General features: G+C 39.1%; 1 protein-coding gene across 3 annotated transcripts in view; it reads left to right on the forward strand.

The window, feature by feature from the left end:
* Positions 1–11,837: 11,837 nt before the first annotated feature.
* Positions 11,838–22,825, forward strand: part of RAB3C (RAB3C, member RAS oncogene family) — a 109,762-nt gene continuing 98,774 nt past the window's right edge. The window contains exon 1 of one of the 3 annotated variants that reach the window (XM_034440932.3): positions 11,838–12,013. In XM_034440932.3, the coding sequence (XP_034296823.1) occupies positions 11,996–12,013 (18 nt within the window). In that variant the 5' untranslated portion in view covers positions 11,838–11,995. Of the gene's footprint in view, positions 12,014–12,766; positions 13,081–20,099; positions 20,300–22,825 lie in introns of those variants that run through there. The other 2 variants (XM_034440931.3, XM_034440933.3) reach the window with 2 other exon arrangements.

Below are 22,825 nucleotides of genomic sequence, written 5' to 3' on the forward strand. Positions count from 1 at the left end.
CTTCGTGTCTTGTCTTGCTTATTTTATCAGCTTCCTGCAAATTGCTTCTGGGCATTCTGCCAACCATAGTAAGCTTTCAGTTATTATTCTTTGAATTCTTGGTGACTGTTAATGCAATTAATTAACAGCTGTTGTTGTAAAAGACTGGTTTATTTAGTAAACTAAGGTTTGAAAGGACTTTGTGTATACTGCGTTTTTTGGGGTCCGTAGCTGGGGCAGAACACACCATTATAACATGTAACAGTAATGGGCAGGCTTCATTACATTTGTAAATTGAGGACTATAAAGTAGGATAACAGATAACAGATTAACAGAGTTGGAAGGGACCTTGTAGGTCATCTAATCCATCTACCCTGCACAAGCAAGACTGCCTCTATTCCTTATCTGGACTGCCTAGCATCTAAGTCCACAGAGAAAGCAGATAGCAATAGTGATTCCTAGCAGGCATAGAGCAGACAGTCCAGATTAATAACATCTGTTAAGGCCAGATCAAAGCAAATATATGCATCTGGCTTAAATAATATCTTAGTGAAAACATCATAAGAAAGACTCTTCTTTTCACTAGTAGAATAGAATGGCCCTTTGTTCTTGGCCATGATTTGTTTGAACTATAATTTATTTATTAAAAACCATTCTCGGTTAAATTAACTATTATTGCCTGAGTTTGAAAATCCATTAACCCATCATAAGGGCTCAGTTCCCACAGTTTGCCATGTCAGTGTTTCTCAACCTTGGCAACTTTAAGATGTGAGAATTTCAACAACAACCCCCCCCCCAAAAAAAAATCTTCAGCCAGCCAGATATCATGATTCAGTGCAATGTTTGGACTTAGACATAGAAAAGAGAGGACTGCTTAAGGAAGGGATAACAAAGACCAGCTGTGTGGGCTCACTCTCTCCATGTTCTATACAGACCACTGCACTTCCTGTTAACCTTTGTATCAGATAATGTAGGAATTATTGAGTATTCTGTTAATATTTACATAAGGAGATACAGTATTTGTTTGTTTGTTTTTATGCCTTTATTAGTTTACCTTGCATGCATGAAGACAAAAAGCAAATATACATTAGCAAGTGTCTTTTGTAATAAACTTGAATCCTGGCTTATATAGTATAAAAAGTCTGTTAGGTAGCAACATACCTGGATGTATAACTGAATTATTTTATGGAACAGAAGGTAAATATTCTATGTTTTGTGCTATGTTCCCAAAATTAAATAACTTAAAGTGCCTAGAAATTATGTCATCTTTAAGAATGTAACCTAAGTATTCAAAGATCTGATAGTAACTGACACACTTGGCAGATAATCACATTCTTAGGGGAAAAAACTGATTAAGTCCTACTGAAAACAATAAATAGGCACAGTCAATTTAACTCTAATAACTGATTATGTTGCTAATAACCTTAATCTGTGTCTGAACAATCACAGTTGAACACATGGAGAAAGGAAACTCCTGCTGTTTGAAATTTGTGCATCAAGAAGCCATATAAAGGCATTCTTCACAAATTCATACTGACCCTTATTAGTTAAAACCATACAAAGATCTTCAAATAATTGAGAAAGACAAAACATCTCTTGCCAGAATACATTCTGCTCAGATTATGGGAATTATTTGAAAGGTGGCTTTTCCTCCTCCATAAGAACCAGCTTGCCACGTTTTATTAAATCCTGCTCCTGGGTCTCCAATCATTTGCAAGAGTGAGCAAGACAGCATTTATCTCCATGTTGCAAAAAAAAAAAAAAAAAAAAAAAAGGTTTCACAGGCCAATTTTTGTAAACCAAGTCATTGGTAAAATCAGCTTGGATCATTTATGGTCCTGCTCTGTTGGCAACGTCACAAAAGCCTTTCAAAAACATTCCTCAAACAACTTCAAGAAATTCATCACAATGGCAAAGGCAAAATGTGCAGCCAGCATCCCCCACTGACATTCTCCTCTATAGCTGTCATGGTAGATTGTTACGTGAATTTCGAGAGAGAGAATTTCTAACATGCTGACCTAGTAGCCATGGCAACTATAGTGCTATGATTATAAGTTATCCCAATGCTTTTTCGCATTGGCCACAGGGCCCTGATAATTTATATGACTCAGCTGCGCATCTGTCCACAGCGATACGGAATCCATAGAAAATGCTGCTTGAAGTTCCTGTCCCTTTAGTTATGCATAGACTAAGACATTCACAATCCCTATGATATACAGCAAGATTCATGGAAACCTTCCCTGCAAATTAGTCACTTCCAAATCTGAGGAAGAAAGAGATGGGGTTGGTGGTAGGAAATCTGGAGTTTTGATATTAATGTTATGTTTACATGCTTATAACATTTTTATGCATCCTTTCATGAAGAACAATTCCAGGATACTCAACATAACCTTTCTCTAGGGGTCTTTCTTTTTACCTTTTTTGCTGTTTATACCCCACCTTTATATTTTTTTTACAAATAACTCCAAGCAGTGAACATCTCTAACTCACCTTCCTCCTCCTATTTTCCCTTCAACAACAATCCTGTGAGGTGCGTTGAGAGAAAGTTGACTGGCCCAAAATCACCCAGCTGGCTTTCATGGCTAAGGCAGGACTAGAATTCACAATCTCTTGCTTTCTGGCCTCTGCCTTAACCACTAGACAAAACTGTTATATCTTTCATAATATAACAATAGATATATAGATATTGATACACAGACACACAAACACACAGATACAACTACAGATTGTGGAATGTAATGTATATTGCTTATAAATTATAGCCTATAAATATTATATTATATTTTATATTATTATATAAATATTTAAAAAATGCCGATTGAAAGGTCGGCAGTTCAGTGGTTCGAATCCCCAGTGCTGAGTAACGGGGTGAGCTCCCATTACTTATCCCAGCTTCTGCCAACCTAGCAGTTTGAAAGCATGTAAAAAATGCAAGTCAAAAAATAGGAACCACCTTTGGTGGGAAGGTTACAGCGTTCTGTGTGCCTTTGGCGTTTAGTCATGCTGGCCACATGACCATGGAGACATCTTTGGAGAGCGCTGGCTCTTCGGCTTTGAAACGGAGATGAGCACCGCCCCCTAGAGTCAGGAACAAGTAGCACATATGTGCGAGGGGAACCTTTACCTTTACCTATAAATATTGTAGGTGGATGAGGTATTTCTAGAAGCAACTAACTATAAAATAGTTTAGCTGCTTTCTAAAAATAAGTTGAATTTGAATTTTAATAAGCCAGATTTTTATTCAAGAGGCCAGCACTGAAAAGCACCAGAGATCTAACAGGAGTGGCAGCCTGGGAATGACCTTGACAAGTTTTTGCACTGTGACAATCTACGGATACACAGAAATTGACAGTTGCAATTCCAGCAGCTATAGAAAACTCATGGTTGGGGAGAAGTGACCTAATGTCATTGTGAGCAACAGATTTCAAGAAGAGCCTACTGTTCCTTTGTGCCTTTCCTGTGAGTCAGAAGGATCTGATCAGAGATATCTTGACATCAATAAAGCAGAAAGAGCTTGGGAGATGAAATGGATGCCTTAACCTACAAAGTGTATATGGATGGCTCATGCAGACTTTGGATTACTCATTCCTGACCTAACTGGGTTAGGCGAATATTCACAGTGGGTTTTAACTTTTTTTAAAAAGTGTGTTTTCAGGAACCACTTGAAAAATTGAGTTAGTTGCTGATGTCCCCCCCCCCCAAAAAGAATCAGCGGTGGAAGCAGATGAAAATTAGATTTATTAGGCTTGTGGTGGTTATAAAAAGACAAGAGAAGTGTATGGAGAAAGATCAAAATCAAAATAGATGTAGTTGCTAAAGGGAGCAAAAAAGAATATTTTGGTGTCCCTTTGATACTATGGAACTACAACTTTGAGATGGGAGGAGACTCTCAGATGAATGAAGTGGCCTCTGAAAATGACTTAGGTAGCATTGTAATAGAATGTGTCCTCTTTAATCAATGTTGATGAAGATTCTCAGTCATCCAGGTCTGGAAGTTGTGTCATGGCAACGGGACTTACTTTCTTATTGGTTTGAAATGTTTCACTGCTTTTCCAAGTAGCTTCTTCAATCTGAACAAGATGGTTAAGGGAACCTGAAAAGGTAGAGAATCACTGGAGTGTACCAACTCCTAAAATTCTTAGGGGTCATTAAGTGTAACCTCCCTGGTAAAACTGTGAAGTTGAATTTCCTGGGGACTGATGAAAGAACAGGATAAAATATGGGGGACAGGTTGTGTCTGAGGCCTTCACTTCTATTGAAGGAAGAATAAATGGCATAAATGGGTTCACTCACTCCTCTTACAAACCACCTATTTTCTCTGTCAAAAAGGTGAACATTACAATCCTTAAAAGAATGTCCTTTTTCTTTTAAATGAAGAAGTAAAAAAAAGTCTTTAGTTGATATTTGGGAATCACCTTCAATGAAAAACTCTATTTAAAAAAAAAAAGATGAGTAACCTCAAGATGACTACTTCTCAGTAGCAAAGTTATACCATCAATATGATTTGATGGATGTTTTCTTTCAGAAGCAAATGAAAGCAAAAGGCCATGACTCTTCCTCAAATTTAAATATATATAGATCAGGTATTGCCATTTTTAGTCCTCTCCTTTCAGAATGGAGATTGGAAATTGTGTCTGAATGCTGGATAATTCCATCATTCCACCCAGAATATCCAATTGTCCCAGACGATGGGAATTGAGGTGGCATCACAATTTCTGAGGATCTATAGATTTCTCATTTTTCTTTTAACAGAGCCATTGGCAGAGCATTCTCTTTCCATTTCAGTTTTTTCTCAAACAATTGGAAAAAAATTTCAGAATTCTGACAGCCGATGTCCTGATAATGATTTGAAATTGTGAAATTTTATTTCAGGATGCATAAAGGAATGAATATATGTAAGGATAGATATCTGAGGGGTGATCAAAATTTGCAAGATGGCAGACAAAGCATCACAACTGAAATCATGTCATCTTGCATATTTGGCACCCTGCACTCCTCTGCAGACACTATTTAAGTTTACATATATGTATATATAGATACATATAGAATGTCTTTCATATTAAATATAATTTCCTATTTGCTTCAATATTTCTATCTATTTACAATTATCTGGCTGCTTTTGTTAAGACTTAGCATTAGGATAATTCTCAAACAGGAAATTCTTTCTGATGATTTCATCAATTCCAAATCTGCTTAGAAAACAATTTTGACAGAGTGTAATCAATCTTCTGTTCCTTATGTGATCAAATACAGAACACAGTAATCAAAACAAGCTGTTTTAAAACAGGTCATCTGTGTTTTATTGAATTCAACATGGACATTAAATAATGGTTTCTATCCAACTATCTTTTCAAATAACATGAGGCATTTTCAATTTTATTGAACCCATAGTTCCAACATATATGGAACAGCTCCAACTTGAATGAATTAAAGATTGTGTTTACTGTCCTTTTGTGTTAAATGTTTAAAAGGCAATGTGGCTAATGATGCATACATCAAATGTAAAAGACATTACTGCAGAGAGCTAGAAGACAATTTGACAAAACCTTAGAACATCCAGTGAAAATTTCCTGATTAAACCTACATACCATTTAAGATGGACTGCCCTCCCTGTCAAATTTATATATATATAATTTATATATATATATTTATATCCCTGTCAAATTTATATCTATTTATATCTGAGTCAGAGCTAACTCATTTTGACATTCAATTTCAAAAATTTACATACTTATTTTGTACTCTCTTAAGCAACTATTTTTCTTCATAAAATATATTCCTTCTCTCTCCAATAATGCATCTTTAAATATGTTTTATTCTGATGAAATTCCAAATGTAGTTTATCTTGAATATGTCTAATGTAGTTTATCTTGAACTAAGTCATATTAGTTTGAACCAAGAACTTGTTACAAAATTTAGGAATAATCTGAAGAACAATTGGGTTCCTCTCTGAGCAGAAATGGGCAATTTGAGCAGATGGAGAACTGCATTAGGCTCTGTTAAACACTTTATAGAATCACACAACTTCATGAGTGGTGGATGAAGCCTCAACACATACCACGTATATACACAAGCCCAGTACCTTTTCCATCAAATTTTCAAAGGCATAGGGGTAAAGTCGAAGTCTTTAAAAATGTAGCTAAGGCTGCATACATAAGTGGCCTTAATTCCTATGTCTGGTGAATGATTCAGATAATGGGAAATGTAAGAAAATTGTCATGGCTGTAAAAAAAAATAATGATGGCTCATATTGTTGACCCAGGCCTTGAAGACACAGTATATGTGCAGATGGCTCCTCTTTTCTCAGGTACTTACAGACTCAGGGATTCAGAGTCATGGTAGGTAACCAGGAAAAGCACCCAAGATCCCGGGCGAGTCATCCGAGAACATGTAGTGCAGTGATGGCTAACCTTTTCTGGACAGAATGCCCAAAGCGTGAACCCCCAAAATTCAATGCATGTGTGGCCCCCTCCATGTGCCCTGGCCCTGCACATGTGCGTGTGCTCTTCTCTGCACACGCCACATGCCCCGTGCATTGTTGTGGTCCACCAGTAGCCTGAGGAGCTGGCAGCAGAGTCGGACAGTGATGAGGCTGAGGTAAAACAGGGGCCAGTCATGGAGGCTGGGGAAGGCCCGGATGAGGGCTCTGCGTCGGAGGCAGAGATCTGGCCAGGGCAATCAGGGAGTGATGTGCGGACTCCAGAGCCTCCAGAGGCTGACAGTAGAGAGACAGAGGAACAGGAGGAGCCTGTTCCTAGTGCATGTATGAGAAGAGTTGCCAGAAGGCAAGAGCAGCTACAGCAAAGAGGATGTCTCGGGAGTAGGGCCAAGAGATGATTGGCCCCTCCCATAAGACTTAAATGACCAGCAAGAGCTCTTGGGTTCTTTGTCAGAAAACAACATTGATAGACTTGTTCTTGTCTTGCTACACTTATCTCTTGTTGGCGTCTTCTGCTTCTGAAACTTCTGCCCAGAGAAGCCTTTGGCAGGTTGCCTAATTATACCAAGAGTGGTGATTAGACTGAAGAATTTGTGTTATGAAGAATTTGTTTTGATTTAGTTTGGACTATGCTGAGAATGAGTTAATTCTAAGCTGTTCTAATAAAGTCTGTTTGTTTTGGAACTGTTTGCATCTAATACTACCTACTTGGGCCTGGGTCACAACACGCATGTGCAGCAGAGACCCAAAGACCAGCTGCCAGTGGAAGGCACGCATGCACGTGCAGTGGAGTTGAACTGGGGTGACGGCTAGCATGCCATCAGAGAGGACGCTGCGTGCCACCTCTGGCACACGTGACATAGGTTTGCCATCATGGATGTAGTGTCCTTAGGAAAACACTCAAAAGAACAAATTTAGCTACTTCTAGCAATTTTTACTTCCTCTTGTTTATGGTGCACCAGCCTTTCTTTTAAAAGGGACCTGTCTTTGTTCAGCTGAATAAACACATAATCTTAAAGGCACTTTCTGGTTCTTTTGTGTATTTCTACCAGGCCATACCTCAAATCTGGCACAACAATATCTGCTCCTGAGTTTTAGATATTGTCATTCTTGGTGGAATGCCTCTTTCAAATGGTACTTTTTGAAGGTTCTGTTCTAAATTATTGAGAATGCTAACCAACCAAGCCAACCATCTGATATTTCTATCCCAATGAGGATAAGAATGTAGTTCTTATTCTAGTTGGATGTCTTCAGCTCCTACCCATTCCCAAGGGCAAGAATTGCAGCTGAAGAGTCTCAGGCAAGATGAGAGAAAACATCCACTTCCCTGAATGTAGATGTTACTTCTGGTGGATGCTTCGTCTATGGATGCTTAGTCAGTAAAGAAACTCATTACAGTACATTGCATGAACTGAAGAAGCTTCTTGGATGAGAAGCAAAACATCTTCAAGGAAAAACAAAGTCCAGTTGCCTTTTGAAAAAGCACCTTTGGGACAACCATGACCTCACTGACTGAGAACCTCCATAATAATTACAGCACAACTTTGAAACAGAGTGAGCAGTTGACTCAATTCTCTATGTTTGTTAGCTGAGACACCATTTGCCTTAGATGTTTTAATTTGAATTGCTGCACTGAGCAGGAATTTGGACACAGTGCTCTAAACAGTCCTTTCCAGCTCTATTAGAAGAGCCTTCTAATAAGGGATAGATAGATCCCCCTATCCCTTAAGGATCTTGATATCTGAATCCAAAATTATTCAAGATCTCCAGGCTAGGAATTGGGATCACTTGATTTAATGTTGCATCTTTTCTAACCAGTGCTGCTCAGATATATTAGGCCTACAACTGCCTAAAATGTCACCACCCTGGTCAATAAGCATGCTAGCTAGAAATTCTGGAAGACTCAATCTGGGGAAGACTATATGTACTTTATGCATATAATAGGAATATTAATTATCTCTTGCATTTATTATAAAATATTTAATTTTCAATGATAGCTATGCATTATTTACATTGGAAATATTTCTTTTAGGACTGTTTCTGGCTGCCAAATAAGAATTTCATAGAAAGGTGAAATTCTATCATATGGAAAATACCACCAATTTAAAGATTTAATATAAGAACACAATATTGTTTTGCTCCTTTCTGGTTATGCTTTAGTAAAGAAAATAAATAATTCAAAAATGTCTGAGTGGTTTCATCTTGATATTTTCGAAGAATATTTTTGCCAATCATTAAGAATCTCTTTGTCTTTGATACCCTTTAACTAGTTATCTTGTTATGTTTCAGTGTCCTATCAACTTTTACAATATATAATATTTCAAATTATGAGAAGCCAGTATCAACATGGTATTGGAAACATATATCTTGTTTACAGTAAAAATCCTGATCTTTAAGTTACATCTGGTCTACAGCAAATCCCAGCTGTTATTTTAAAGCTATTTTCCATGTCATTGCTAGAGATAATAACAATGTGATGGGGTATCATCTCAACCAGATAGAGAAAAAAATGTGTGATGGATTTGTAAACAACATTTTATCTTTATTCTCAGGAAGAAACACAGGAAAATTGTCACTGTTTTTGTTCACTGAAATATACAAGTATAATATCACAGAATTCATCTATTTTTGATGTTGCAACACATTCTGGCACCCCTTTACAAGCCAATGGACTGGAAGTAGCAAGTGAAAGTATCGTACAACCTGGAATGATTCCAACATAATCATCTATGAACTCTATGAGGTGATTGATCAAATTGTGACAATTTTTTTCTGCAGACAAAATTATTTTTTGAACCAGTCAGTCATTCCACTATTGCAATATGAGCCCATGTACAGAATGGAAGCAAATGTTCCTTGTTTGTTCCCTGTGGGAATTGGCTCTGAACTGGTTCTCATTTTCTTCCCACTAGTTGAGATGGAAGAGTTCGCAGGCTGGTTAGAAAGGAGACAATAGCAAACCCTCTAAAGTTTATTCCACTTAAGATGCACACTTATCTGAGCATGTAATGTGTGGGACTATTCATATCTGACTTTGCTGAAGGTGGTACATGTGAAAGAAGAGATCATGATAAGTGATAATGGATGTTGCGGTCTCCCAACTTCCCCAATATGGATGCTACTGAGATAGGGGGAAAAAGGAGACAGTTGGGGCTTATTACTCTTTTTTCAAGAGTAATAGGTATTCAACCCAGGGGTGCTATTCAGCAGGTTCTGTCAGATTCTGGAGAACCGGTAGCGGAAATTTTGAGTAGTTTGGAGAACCGGCAAATACCATCTCTGGCTGGCCCCAGAGTGGGGTGGGAATGGAGATTTTGCAATAGCTTTCCCCTGGAGTGTGGTGGGAATGGAGATTTTGCAGTATCCTTCCCCTGCCATGCCCACCAAGCCACGCCCACAGAATCAGTAGTAAAAAAAATTGAATTCCACCACTGATTCAACCCCTAATTTTAAGGGTGCTCCCAACATACCAATCTAATTGGTTCAGTTTAGAGATTTTAAAATATGAAACATATGGATTAACTTTTCCAAAACTGAGGTATATCTGTACCAAAGGAAACTGAAAAAGCATGCAGGTAGATCTCAGCAATGAAAAAAAGGGATTCTCCTAAATATCACGCAGCCTATTTCTGTTTTTTGCTTCTAAAATTATTTGCAATGGATTACATTAGCTGCTATTAGAAGGATAATTATAGATTGGATGGCCCATCTATATCTCCATGCACTTATTCTGGTTTACAGTGATCTCCACAATCTCTTAAAAACAAAGGCCAATTTTTAGCTTGCTTTGGTTAGCATCAATGATATCCCAGGCTGAAAATTCTCAGTTACAAATGAATACATCCTTAAAGCAGAAGAAAAAAGCCTCACACAAAAAAAGCAAATACAGCAACTACAAAACAAAAGGAAAAAGTAGCTTTGTGTTGTAGGCTTTGCTGCTATCCCAGGGTATTTTTAGGTGTGCATAATAGCAATTGTTGATCCTATATAAGCACTTTTTATATGAAAAAAGGTAGATAGATAGATAGATAGATAGATAGATAGATAGATAGATAGATAGAAAAGCAGACAGACAGACAGACAGAGAGGTAGAGGTAGAGGTAGAGATAGATAGATAGATAGATAGATAGATGTTATAGATATTATATATGTCAAATGTTTTCCTCAGCACACACAAAAAATGAATAGCAAATTAAATCGGTGGAATGTACATAACTTCTGCAACCATTCTAGGCTCCATGACTTTTTCATAACAGTCTTTGTACCTTTGTATCTTTTATTTGTTTCAGGAAACATAAGTATAGACACATGGAACATAGTTGGAAAACAAAGCATAAAGTGGTCTTTACAATTCCAGTAGATTTGTAGATTGAAGAGACAAAAACATTGAAAAAGTAATATAAAGTCTCCTTTTGATTAATGGTACCACTTGTAAATAGTCTATTCATGTGAGGTTTTTTTTTTTTTTTTAAATCTCTCCATCTGATGAAAACCTCTCTGGAAGCGCTGTCAAGAATCCCTCTTCTCTCTGAAATGAGGGAGGCATGGAGGAGATAAAAGACCTTCTTGGTGATGGCCTCCATACTTGGAACTCCTGACTTGAGCACTAGATGAGGCTCTGGTCCTCATCGTTTTTAAATAAAATTTCAAGACAGTTTTATTACATCAGACTTTCAATGCTAGCTAAATGTAATTGGTGTCCAGCTTAGGGGAGGGTTACTTTATTATGGTGGGCTTAGGGTTGTTTTTATAATTTTATGTGCTTGTTGTGTTTGTAATTTTAGATTTCTATAACCTGCCCAGAGTCTTTGGAGGTGGGTGAATGATAAAAGTGCAGAATAAATAAATCACAAAGGATTAAGAAGAATGGCAACTGCTACCTTTTGATCCCAGATGGATGAATTAAGCAAATCAACAACAACAACAACAAAACCCATCATTCCTTCTCCAGCCGGTGCTCTCCAAATATCCTAGACTTCCCTTCATACAACCTCCAGGCAGCTAATAAACGATGCTAGGGAGGATTAAGGAAATCCCGTCCACCTGGTAAGCATTAAGAGCAGGGGCAAAAGACCCCAACCTTTTCCTCTTCTAGCCTTTGACGAACAGCCAACCTGGTCCATACTCTACCTCGCCATCCTGGCTTTGGCACTTCTTTTGTTTTGCTCTGAGCAGGTTGCCGTTTCCACAACGCGCTGCCTCTGATGCCCCCCCCCACCCAACAAACCCGGTCCCCTCCTCCCGCACCTGCTCTTCTTCTGCTCCGGGGCTAATTAAACCAAAGGTGCCTAAAGGGAGCTCTCCCCTGGGTTGCGCTCAAGCCAAGAGCTGTGCTAGGAAACTCTGCTCGGAGCTGGGGGGGAGGGGGGCGCGATGTTCCAAAAAGAAAAAAAAGGCGCTACTGGATTTCCAGCTTCCAGGGGCGAGCGAGTTCCACGCTCTGCCTTGGCTCTTCTCCCCCTCAGTTTCCCTCCTGAGCCTCGCTCGGTGCCTTCGCCAGTCTTTGTGTGCGCAAAATCAGGACGGCGAGTAGCCCTCTAGGCTCTGGAGCCCCCCCCTCGGTTTGGCGAGGCCGAGATGGAACTGTACGGCAAGGTAGGGGCTCTTTCCCCTCTGTTTAAAGTGGGAGGGGAGGAGGTCCAACAGCGATGAAACTACCCGAATCCCCTCACCCTCATCCACCCCCATCAAGGGGCCGCCTCGATAGGTCTACGCTAAGTGAAGAAACTCTGCTGGCGGCAGCTTTCCTACCCAATGAAGCGTCTTCCACCCGAAGGCGCCAGAATGGAAGGAAACCCATTTGGGGGGGGGGCGATGGAGGTTTAATTCCGGTTAGAAAACGTGGGGAGTGGGCGAGATTCACTTCACCTCCGGCTAGTCTAATGGAGAAACCCCGGTTTTTTTTGGGGGGGGGGGAGGTTGAAGGCTTTTTATTTTATTTATTTTTTATTTAATTTATTTAATTTATATACCGCCCTTCTCCCGAAGGACTCGGGGCGGTGAACAGCCATAATAAAAGCAATGTACAAAACAGAATTTAAAAGCAGATTAAAATAATTAAATCACAGGCCGAATTTAAAACTCTCATTTTAAAACCAGTTTTAAAACCCCATTAAAACCAAATTAAAATCATTTTTATCCCCCTTTTCCTCAGAAAGTTCAGCCAGCAGTAGCCCAAGCAAAGACTTGCCCAACAGCTGGGAAACTATAAAGCCGAGGAGACCCTTGTTTCCGTTTCCATGGAGCGATTACACTGGGGAGGGAATGAAAGGGCGAAGCGAAAGGCCCGCGAGCGTCCCTGGGAGACGTAGTTGTGGGGTAAGGAAAGCTCCTCTTCGATTGGGCAGCAGCCCTAGTCGGCTCTGACTACAATTCCCACAGATCGTTGCGAAGCTGGTTGCGGTGCGGGGGGGGGGGGGAGGAATGACACCGTGGACAGCTCCCGTGCTGATCGCTCTGCGCTGGATCCCTGGCGGAGCAGCGGCTGAGCGTGTCGTTCGCTGCTGTTGCTCCTGCCTTGAGCCGGGTGTATAGTCTGGCTTGGCTGTAAGGCTCGCTCTGCTGCTTGGATCCTTAGCGGTAGTAAATCCGCGAGGTGGAAGAAAGCGGAGAGAGGAAGAAAAGACGTGCGGTTGACAATGAGGCACGAAGGTGCTGTGCAGGTTAGTGGCACGTCAAAGGGGAACCGGGAATATTCCTCAAAAGGGACTTTTGGGCGCCTGCATTCACACGATCGGGGCGAAGGGACAGCGGCTAGGAGGGGAAGGGCTGCGGCGCCCGAAACAGGAACCGGTGGTTGAGTAATTCGGAGATCTAATTTGCAAACCGGAGGGAGAGGAAAGGACGGACGATACTCAGGCAAACATCACGTGTCAATTCCCATCGCAAACATCGTGTGTCAGTTTTCCCTTGCGTGTCTTTCTTCCTCAAACATTCTGATCCCTTCATTTGTTCTCTTTGGCCGACTAAGGAGGAGAGCGAGGCATTAACTCGGAGATTACGGACGAATTCAGAGCGTTGAGGACTAAATGCAATTTGATAGAACTGTCTTTCAGCTGGCAACTCCATATGCAAAGGCTGATTCAGGGCAAGAACGGAACATCACCAGCGTTTTAACACCATAGAGGAGAGGGGATTCTACTCTTATTCTCTGTATATTGTATATCGATCCTTTCTTCCTTTCCTTCTTTCTTCCCTCCCTTCCCAACGTGAAGTCTCCAAATCCTTTAGGTAGCCACCCTAAATCATTGCCTAGGGAGTAACACTTGAACATATTAAGTCTAATTTCTGACTATATGTTATGCAAGATTCAATCAGTTATACATGTAGCCAAAAGGAAATCATATTGTGCTGAATGAGTCTTATAGGTAAGCATAATTTGCTATCTTAATATTTTGTTAACATTATATATCGATGGACCTTTGATGAGTGATGGATCTGCTGCCAAATCTTGGCTGGAAAATTCTGGATGGCCACTAGATGGAAAAACAGTGTTCAGAGTTTCCATTATCTCTTTACTACTCTCTGGTGGTCATTTGAATATTACAGCACAACTCTACGCTTAAATCTTCCTAGAAGTCACTTTTGTATTTGAATTACTAAATTTTCAAAGCATTGTCTTTAATCATAGCTGCTTTGAGCTAGGGAAAAATTAAAATCTAATAAATATGGAGAAAAGGGTTATATTTTTAAAGAATCATTGCTACTCTTGAAGTAATAGCTTATTAAAATTGAGAATTAGTTTGATTCCCCTTCCCAGGAAAGTCTTGCTTTACTTTTAAGCACAAAATAAAGCTCCATCTTTGGAAATTGACAAAGCTGAGCATTTCTGCAGCCCAAAGATAAACTACATAATTTACTTTCTATCTACTCCCATTTGGAAGTAAAATCCATTGGGCCTAATGGGACTTCAGTGTAGATGTGTATAGGGAAGTTTTGTTAATTTCTGTAGTTTTATTGTATGGCTTGCCTTAGTAATTGTATCATACCTATTCACAAATATTGCTGTCTAGTAGAAATATTATGAGCTGCAGAATATTTACAAGGTTTTAATTTGGCAAATGGGCTTCCTTAGGGACTATTCATCTAAGGTTAAATTTCAATTTTTTAATAGAATTATTTCTTGTTTACTGTCCCCCTACATAACGTTTCTGTAGGGTGTGTTTGACTTTGAAGTTGAACTGCAATAATTCATTCAGATCGATTGCTAATGTTATGTTACATGATGAAATCTATTTACCCCAGAAGTAATTATAAATATATCCATCTGCAAGAATTAAACTCAAAAGAACATAAACTCTTTACAAGTGAATATGTGTGTGTGTATAAAATATATCTTCATGTTGTTAGGCAATTTTTTTATTAAAAAAAAGCATTAGAACCCTATAGCTGGATAAAAATATTACATATTTTCATAGTAAAAATGAAAGTTATAGTCTTATTTTGCTTCTGGATTAGTTACAAGAATTGCATTTGTTCAGAAAACACATTGTTACATTATTATTTAGTTTTGAATAAATTTTGTAAACTTAGGTTCTAAACAAAATTATGGAGTTAAAGTAGAACATTGGTTTCACATGTCATTATCAATAACAGCAATGCTTTATATAGAACTCCCTGCTCTCTCTATATCCTATACACTTAAAAGACTCAGGTAAATTAATTGAAAATGGAGGAGAATCAAACAAGGTTAAGTAAAGAAGGATTCTATCATTTAAATTGCTCATAATTTAGTTTAGCTACAGTATATATTGGGATGAGATTATCAAGCAAAAGCCTTCCAGGGGGAAAAAAAACTAATTTTAAGGTATCTTTTAAAGCAGAGGTCTCCAACCTTGGCAACTTTATGACTTGTGGACTTCAATTCCAGAATTCCTCAGCCAGCATGTACTTAATGACTGCCTGAGGAATTCTGGGAGTTGAAATCTACCAGTCATAAAATTGCCAAGGTTGGAGACTCCTGCTTTAAAGGAAATATGGAAGTAAATCAAGATTTAGAGGCAGCAACAATAGGGAAGAGTTTTTCGCTGAGCAGGATTGCTTTAGATCACTAATTACAGCAAAATTGGATATAGAAAGGATACTAAAGAAAACCAAAGAAGGATTTAGGAAGTGAAATCATAGCAATTTTTCAATAATTTTACCTCTGAGGCTTCCACCACTAGTTAGAAATTAAACAGTATAGCTAAGTAATATTCAACATTGGAATCAACAGTCTTATGGAAGGACCTTTTTCAGAAAACCCAATTCTTCTGTTTTTGAAGACCCATCTGTTGGTTTTGATGAAGGGGATCTTTTCTTCTATCTACACAAACGTCTTGCTGTCATGGCATTATGCAAAAAAAGTTTTTGCTGCTTCTCAAAGAAGCACAAGCACTGATTTTATATAAACCAGATGCAACAGCACTGTCAAAGCAAAGCTGCAGAAGATTGAAAGAGACTAATAATACAAATTTGCATGTCTGCTGTGTAATTATAATTAGAGAGTATCAAGGATTCTCAGAGATACCAAAAAAAATGCAATCATGCAAAGTACTTCTAATTAGCATCAAAACCTCTCCCTCCTCCCAGTCCTTCTGTTGAAAATTAGACCTATCAAAACAGCACAGATCCAATTCAAGACTATCTAGTCCCACAACTGGGAAAATTGAGTCAATCTGCCCCAGAGTCCCAAAATAAAATAGAAGTATAGAAGTGGGTAGAATCAGGGGTGAAATCTAACATTTTTTGCTACTGGTTCTGTGGGCGGGACTTAATTAGTAGGCGGGGCTTGGTGGTAAGGTGACTGGGAGGGTGTGGCTTGTTGGTCAGGTGGCCGTGGCCAAGTCAATTTATTTATTTTATTTATTAATTAAGCTTATATGCTGCCCTCTCTCCGGAAAGGACTCAGGGTGGCTCACAGCAATAAAAACAGATAAATCAATATTAAGTGTTAAAAACCATTAAAACTCCCCTTAAAAACCCCTTCAGTCCAATCCAGCCTGGCGAATTAACCATGTCATAAGGTCATGGTGGAAATAGCGCAGCTCAGGGGCCACCCGGAGCTCCAGGGGGAGTTGATTCCATAAGGTAGGTGGTAAGAATGTCACTTCTTTGCTCTTTTTTAACCTATAAAACACAACACAACACAACTGGCTCACCCACAATATAAAAGCAGCTGTGCTAGACCCAAAATGGCCCCTGCAACAAGCAGGAACCTCACACAGTCACAAAAAGCCCAAAAAAACAACTTTCACACTTTACACATACAAAATTCCACATACAGCTTTGTGAGATTTTGTGTGTTTGTGTAGTTAGAGTGAAACATTACAGAAACACACTAAATCTCAGAAAGCTGCACAAGTATTATTTTATTTTATTTTATTTTTATTTTTATATAAAAGCAGCTAAATTTAAAACTTCCTAAACTTTAAATGGCTAGGTCTAAAAAAAGAACAACTAAAAAAAAAAACCCAATTAACTATTTTTTTAAAGCTCCCAAAGGGGGAAAAAACTTACCCAATAGAACAGGGGTCTCCAACTTTGGCAACTTTAAGACTTGTAGACTTGTAGCTTTGCTTTGCTGGCTGAGGAATTCTGGGAGTTGAAGTCCACAACTCCCTGCCTGCTTGATTGCAGGCAGGGAGATTCAGTTGCTTACTGATGCAATGGATTGCAGGGATTACAGCAAGGCGTTGTGACCAGCTGCTAAGGTAAGCACGCTGAGGGGGGAAGGGGGAGGGATTTCTGCTACTGATTAGCAGGCAACTCAGTTGGGGTCGTCAGAGCTTGGATCGTCAGAGCCATTTAAAAAGAAAAAAGTTTTTTTCTTTTACATGGCTCTGGCGATCCCAGCTGAGTTGCCTGATTAGCAGGTAATTCAGCTGGGATCGTCAGAGCTTGGCTTGTCAGAGCCATTTAAAAGAAAAAAAAGGCTTTGATGATTGTGCGGCTCAGCTGGGCATGGAGGGCGAGGGCAGGGATTTTTGCTACCGCTTCTCCGAACTGCCTACTGCCATCGCTACCTACTCACCCAAGCCAGTCCGAACCGGGAGCATTTCATCCCTGGGTAGAATCAATCTGACCAACTGCTTTGCTTTGCTTTACAAGGTTTTCTCTGTGTGCACAGAAGGTGTGCAGAGGTCATTAAAATATCCACTTTGATTTGACAGTCTGCTTTGATAGTACTATTTGAAGTTTTATCAAACACTCTATTGAAGATCTGTCTAGCTGTACTGAATGTGTTGATAATTATTCAAGCCCCAAGCTATTCCAGATTGTATTATGAGTTTGAATTTGGTTGGGATGCGGATTTCTCTTTTTTTTTCTGAAAAGAATCTTTTTTCCTTTTTTTTTTTTCAAAAAATCAAAGGCTGATTGGATTCATTTGATTTTGTCAAATGAGCCTCACTAAACCAATAGCTATTTACTCTCAGATGCAGAACTTGTGACAGGAATTTCTGTCGTTAAATCAGGCAGCCACTAAGTGAATTACATTCAATTTGATGACATTTTGGTGCGATCATTAAGCAAATCACAATGAATCACATGGTCATTAAGTGAATCTGGAATCCCCCTCCAATTGACTTTGCTTGTTGGAAGTCAGCTGGGAAGGTTTCCAAATGGTGATCACAAAAGCCCAGAATCTGAGGTAATCATTGTAAATACATGCCATTTGGCAACTGCATGGATTTTGATCACATGACCATAGGAGGACCAATCAAAAGGTACTTTTTAGCACTACGGTAACTTCAAATGGTTGATAAACAATTGTAAATCAAGGACTACCTGTAAGGAGACTAGAACTCCAAATTACCCAATTTTCATTTTCTGCCCAAAATTTTAAGTAGCTATATATTTAAAAAAAATAAAAACTTTCGAGTTGAGCTAGATGCCTGATATCTTCACGTACACTTCTACATAGTTTTCTTAACAACAGTAGGGTTAGCCTTTGCCATCTTCCCTGATATTTTATTTCTCAGTTTAACTTACAATCCTGGGTTGTCCTAATTCTCCTATTGTAGTTCTTCCATTTAAGTACTAACCAAATAATAATAATAATAATAATAATAATAATAACAACAACAACAACAACAACAACAACAACAACAACAACAACAACAACAACAACTTTATTGTCATCGTCCGTGTATACACAGTACACCCATACAACGAAATTCACTTAACACCCAAAGACCAGGTCCAACACACATAACAATCCCCAAACACACTCCCACCCACCACAGTTCACCATCCCTAAACCACCCAAACATCCACACAACAGACCAAGTAATGCTGTCCAACATGCTGCCCTTTAGTTCATTGTTGAGTGCAATTATAGCTTATATAATTATGGAGCAGTGGTGAGTTGCCCCCAGTTCGCACTGGTTCTATAGAACCGGTAGTAAAACTGCCAGGAGGCCCCGCCCACTGACCCTAACATGAAAATGCTTCTGCGCATGCGCTGATGCTTCTGCACTTGCGCAGAAGAGCGTGCACACGCAAGCGAAGCAAGCACATGCACGCAGCCCCGTTGCAAACCAGTAGTAAAGGTAAGTAGAACACCCCTGAGTTGGAGATATTTTTTACGGTCACCCTCACCCTATACTTTTCTCACACAACCATTTAGATAGGTCTTCCCAGTGGCACCTAAGATTCCAATCAGTGTATCACACTTCTTTTCTTTAGTTCTCATGAAACAGTAGCTTCCTCAAATAGCTCATACTAGACATTCATTAAAGAAATACAGATGAGGAAAATCAGTATCTGGGAGGTCCAGTTTTCACGAATGAGATCAGTATAATACTCTGAAACTTTCAGAATTGATTAAATTTGCCTGCATTCATCTTTCTTTTCCACATCATCAGAAATTTTATACGTTCAAAATACACAGGGAATCTCAGAACTAAAATGATCTGGGCTTTTCTTTCTCTGTGTTGCCAGGCTCGTTCAAACATCTTCAGTCAGGATTTGAGTCAGATCCAGAAATACGGAGAAGCAACATCACAAAAAAATCTATTGTACAAGTCATTAGGGCTAAGCACCGTTCTAATAATTTGATATCATTGTCCTCATTGTGAGCTTCTAATGTTTGGAAAAGGAGGAGCTGAAGATGAATTGTCCTTCAGAAAAAGACTTGAAATACTGTGAATTATTGAATATGATGGCTGGAACTCAGGAAGTATAATGGTATGAGAGAAAGGCTTTGAGAGGTGGGGTGAGGAAGTGTTGTCTAGGGAATGGCCAGATAAGAGATGGGATAACCCACAGCTGCATAATGGACAGAGAAAGAGATTTGGAAGCTAGTATCTTGGGCTGTCATGGGAGTGGCAGGAGATTTGTACTTTCAGACTTACAAGATTCTGTTAATGTAGCCTTACAGTAAAATAGAGTTGGAACATCTGGTTGTGTTTCATGTCTGTCTGGTTTACATGGGAAGGCTGACAGGAAGCTGCTTTTGATTAGGCATTGGCTGAAAAGAGAAATAATGATTGGTATGAGGAGTCATGGTGATGTCACAAAAGTTTCCTTGGAGTCAGGAAATTTCACCACAATTAGCATTAGTTTCTGCATAATGAAGATTATGTAGGGTAGAATTTATGGGCTTTCAGACATCAAAGATCCTCAGTATGAACCATGCAGCTATTAAAATTCAGAGGAAAATTGTTCTAAAACGAATCTTCTGTGTGGCCTCCTTCATTCATAATGGCCACTTTGAAGATAGCAAATATTGGTATAAACCAGCATGCTTGCACTAGCCTCTTAGTGTATGATAGAAGCTGACAGGCAGTGCAGTAGAACAACTGTCTCATTTGCCATATGAATACAGAATGTCTCTTTAGCAAAGTCAGCAATAAACATTTTGTGCATTATCAACATTAACTCAGACTTCTGGTATATCTGGTAGGTAACTTCTACATGTTTGCCATCTGCTTTTTTTATGAATGTCATATGTGAGTAAAAGATTGTTCCTATGGTAAAGAGTGTCCTAGGCCATAGAGGAACCTATGGTTATGTTACAGAGAGTTCAGAGCAGTGGAACAGTTATCAAAGTTGTGCAAGTGTTTGGAACAGAGATGGGATTCACATAATTTACCCAGCACCAAAAATGTGAGTGCATGTGCCAGAGGTGGGTTTCAGCAGGTTCTGACCAGTTCTGGAGAACCGGTAGCGGAAATCTTGAGTAGTTCGGAGAAACAGTAGTAAAAATTCTGACTGGCCCCGCCCCCATCTATTCTCTGCCTCAAAATTCCCAGCTGATTGGGAGGAAATGGGGATTTTGCAGTATCCTTCCTCTGGAGTGGGGTGGGAATGGAGATCCTTCCCCTGCCACGCCCACCAAGCCACGCCCACCACACCACGCCACACCCACCAAACCACGCCCACAGAACCAGTAGTAAAAAAATTTGAAACCCACCATTGGCATGCGCCACCTCCACACATGCATTTGGCCTTCCACGCATGCATTTTGCTCACATGTGCACTTCCATGCATGCGCCCAGCCTCAAAAACGTGCCTAAATAGGAAAGCATAGAGCCAGGGCTGGTGGGCTGACTGCATGATCAACATGATCACGTGTGATAATAGTCTGAGAAAAAACAATTCAGGAAACCACCCTTTGCAGACTTAGCTGCAAAGCCTTTGCAAGTGGTGTGTTATACAGAGAGTTTTAGCTATAGGTCTCAACATCCAGGCAACATGATAATGAGACAAATTGTCCCTTGTTATCACTTACCACGCAGATCAAAGTTTTAAAGTTTTAAACCATCATCCTGAACCGAACTGGAAACCAATCAATAAGCAAGAAAATATCTGTCACTGCAGAAGATGTACAATAATACAATATAATATACTTAATCATGAAATTAATTTTACCATGACTTCCTCTGCTTGCATGTGATAGTTTCAAGGAATCATTCTTTGTCTACTTAACACATCCTTTTTCAGAATTAGACAATATGATGATCTGAGCATCTTTTTGATCATCTTCAAGACCTTTGTCTCATCTTTTTAAAAAATCTTTTTTTGAAAGAATCTTTTAAATTGCAAATAAAAACCTGGAACATGGCATGTGGCAGACCAATGCATTAACAAGGAAACCTCTGGGTCCTCAACAAAACAAAATAAGTAATTGATGACCACTTTCAAAATATTGCCACTTTTCCAGCATTGAAAAAGAAGCTGGGAGATATAGAACATTTCAGGGATCTAAGAAAAAAAATGGAAAATATTGTCAACTGACCATTCTGATCAATATTTGTTTAATGGCTAGTCATATCTATCATGTATGAACAGGCCGTTCTAACTACCTCAATGAAAAAATATTCCTCGCCACATCCTGAAATATCCCTTCCAGATTCTGATTGTGCCTTCAGCCTCAGAGTCCTAAAAATGGGTTTATAGATAACCATCCAATCATCCATATTTGTGCAGTCAGTTTCTGTCCATGCATATAAAAGTCCAAACATCATTCAAACAGGCAAATGGATAGTTAATGCATATTATTATTATAACTCAGCTCCATCCTGATATTCCCAACACAATTGTTAATCATTGGGGAAAAGCAAGTCAACACAACCTTTAAAATGGGAATACTGTAGCTACATTCCATGAAAGAAATGAGTGACAGTGTATTTCAGTGTAGTGATAACAATAGTAGTTCCTGAATCCTAATATATAGAGAGAACTGAAAACCTCTCCTTTAAAATGTTTTGCACTTGTCTGCAAATAAAAGTCAAGCACCCCAATTTCGCAACAGTGAAAGCAGATGTTACCAGTTAAGAAATGTTTTCAAAAAGGAGGCTGAGAGGATCAATTACACATAGAAGGACTGAAAAGCCTCAATAGCATTTGAAAAATATCACCGGCTTGAAATTGTGTTTTATGTTGTAGCATTCGTATTGTAATAGCAGAAAACTCAAAGTCTGGGTTTAAAGGCTGACAACAGGATACTTCATATCACTATCAGCTATTCATTCCCATCGGTACAGGGATATTATATTGGCTTTCTGTTGGACTGGAAATGAAGAGAACTAGATTCAAATCTTCATTGGTGTAGGCAAGTTTAAGTCAATTGCATCCATTCAGTTCAACTATCTTCCAAGGTTGTTACAAAGATAAAATGAGAGTAAGGAATAAACTATGACTCCTAGGGCTTCATGGAAGAAAGAAGGATATGAACGTTTTTAAGTTAATATGTTTTCTAAAATGCTATTCATAATTTCCACCTACCCTTTTCAAAGGACTGTGTTTTCTATGGCTGTGCTCTGTTTCAGGTTCAGTTCGGCCTGCTGCTTCAGAGAACAATGTAGCCTCTATCTGAAACTCTTTAAAGCAGCTGCCATATCATCATCATTTTTTAACAACCCCATAATCCCTTGCGGGGTGGAGTCTGAGCAACTGAATGGAGTTAGCAGAGTGTTTAATAGC

Source organism: Pantherophis guttatus, chromosome 2, assembly GCF_059756535.1.
Source record: "Pantherophis guttatus breed Tessera chromosome 2, ASM5975653v1, whole genome shotgun sequence".
Lineage (NCBI taxonomy): Eukaryota > Metazoa > Chordata > Lepidosauria > Squamata > Colubridae > Pantherophis > Pantherophis guttatus.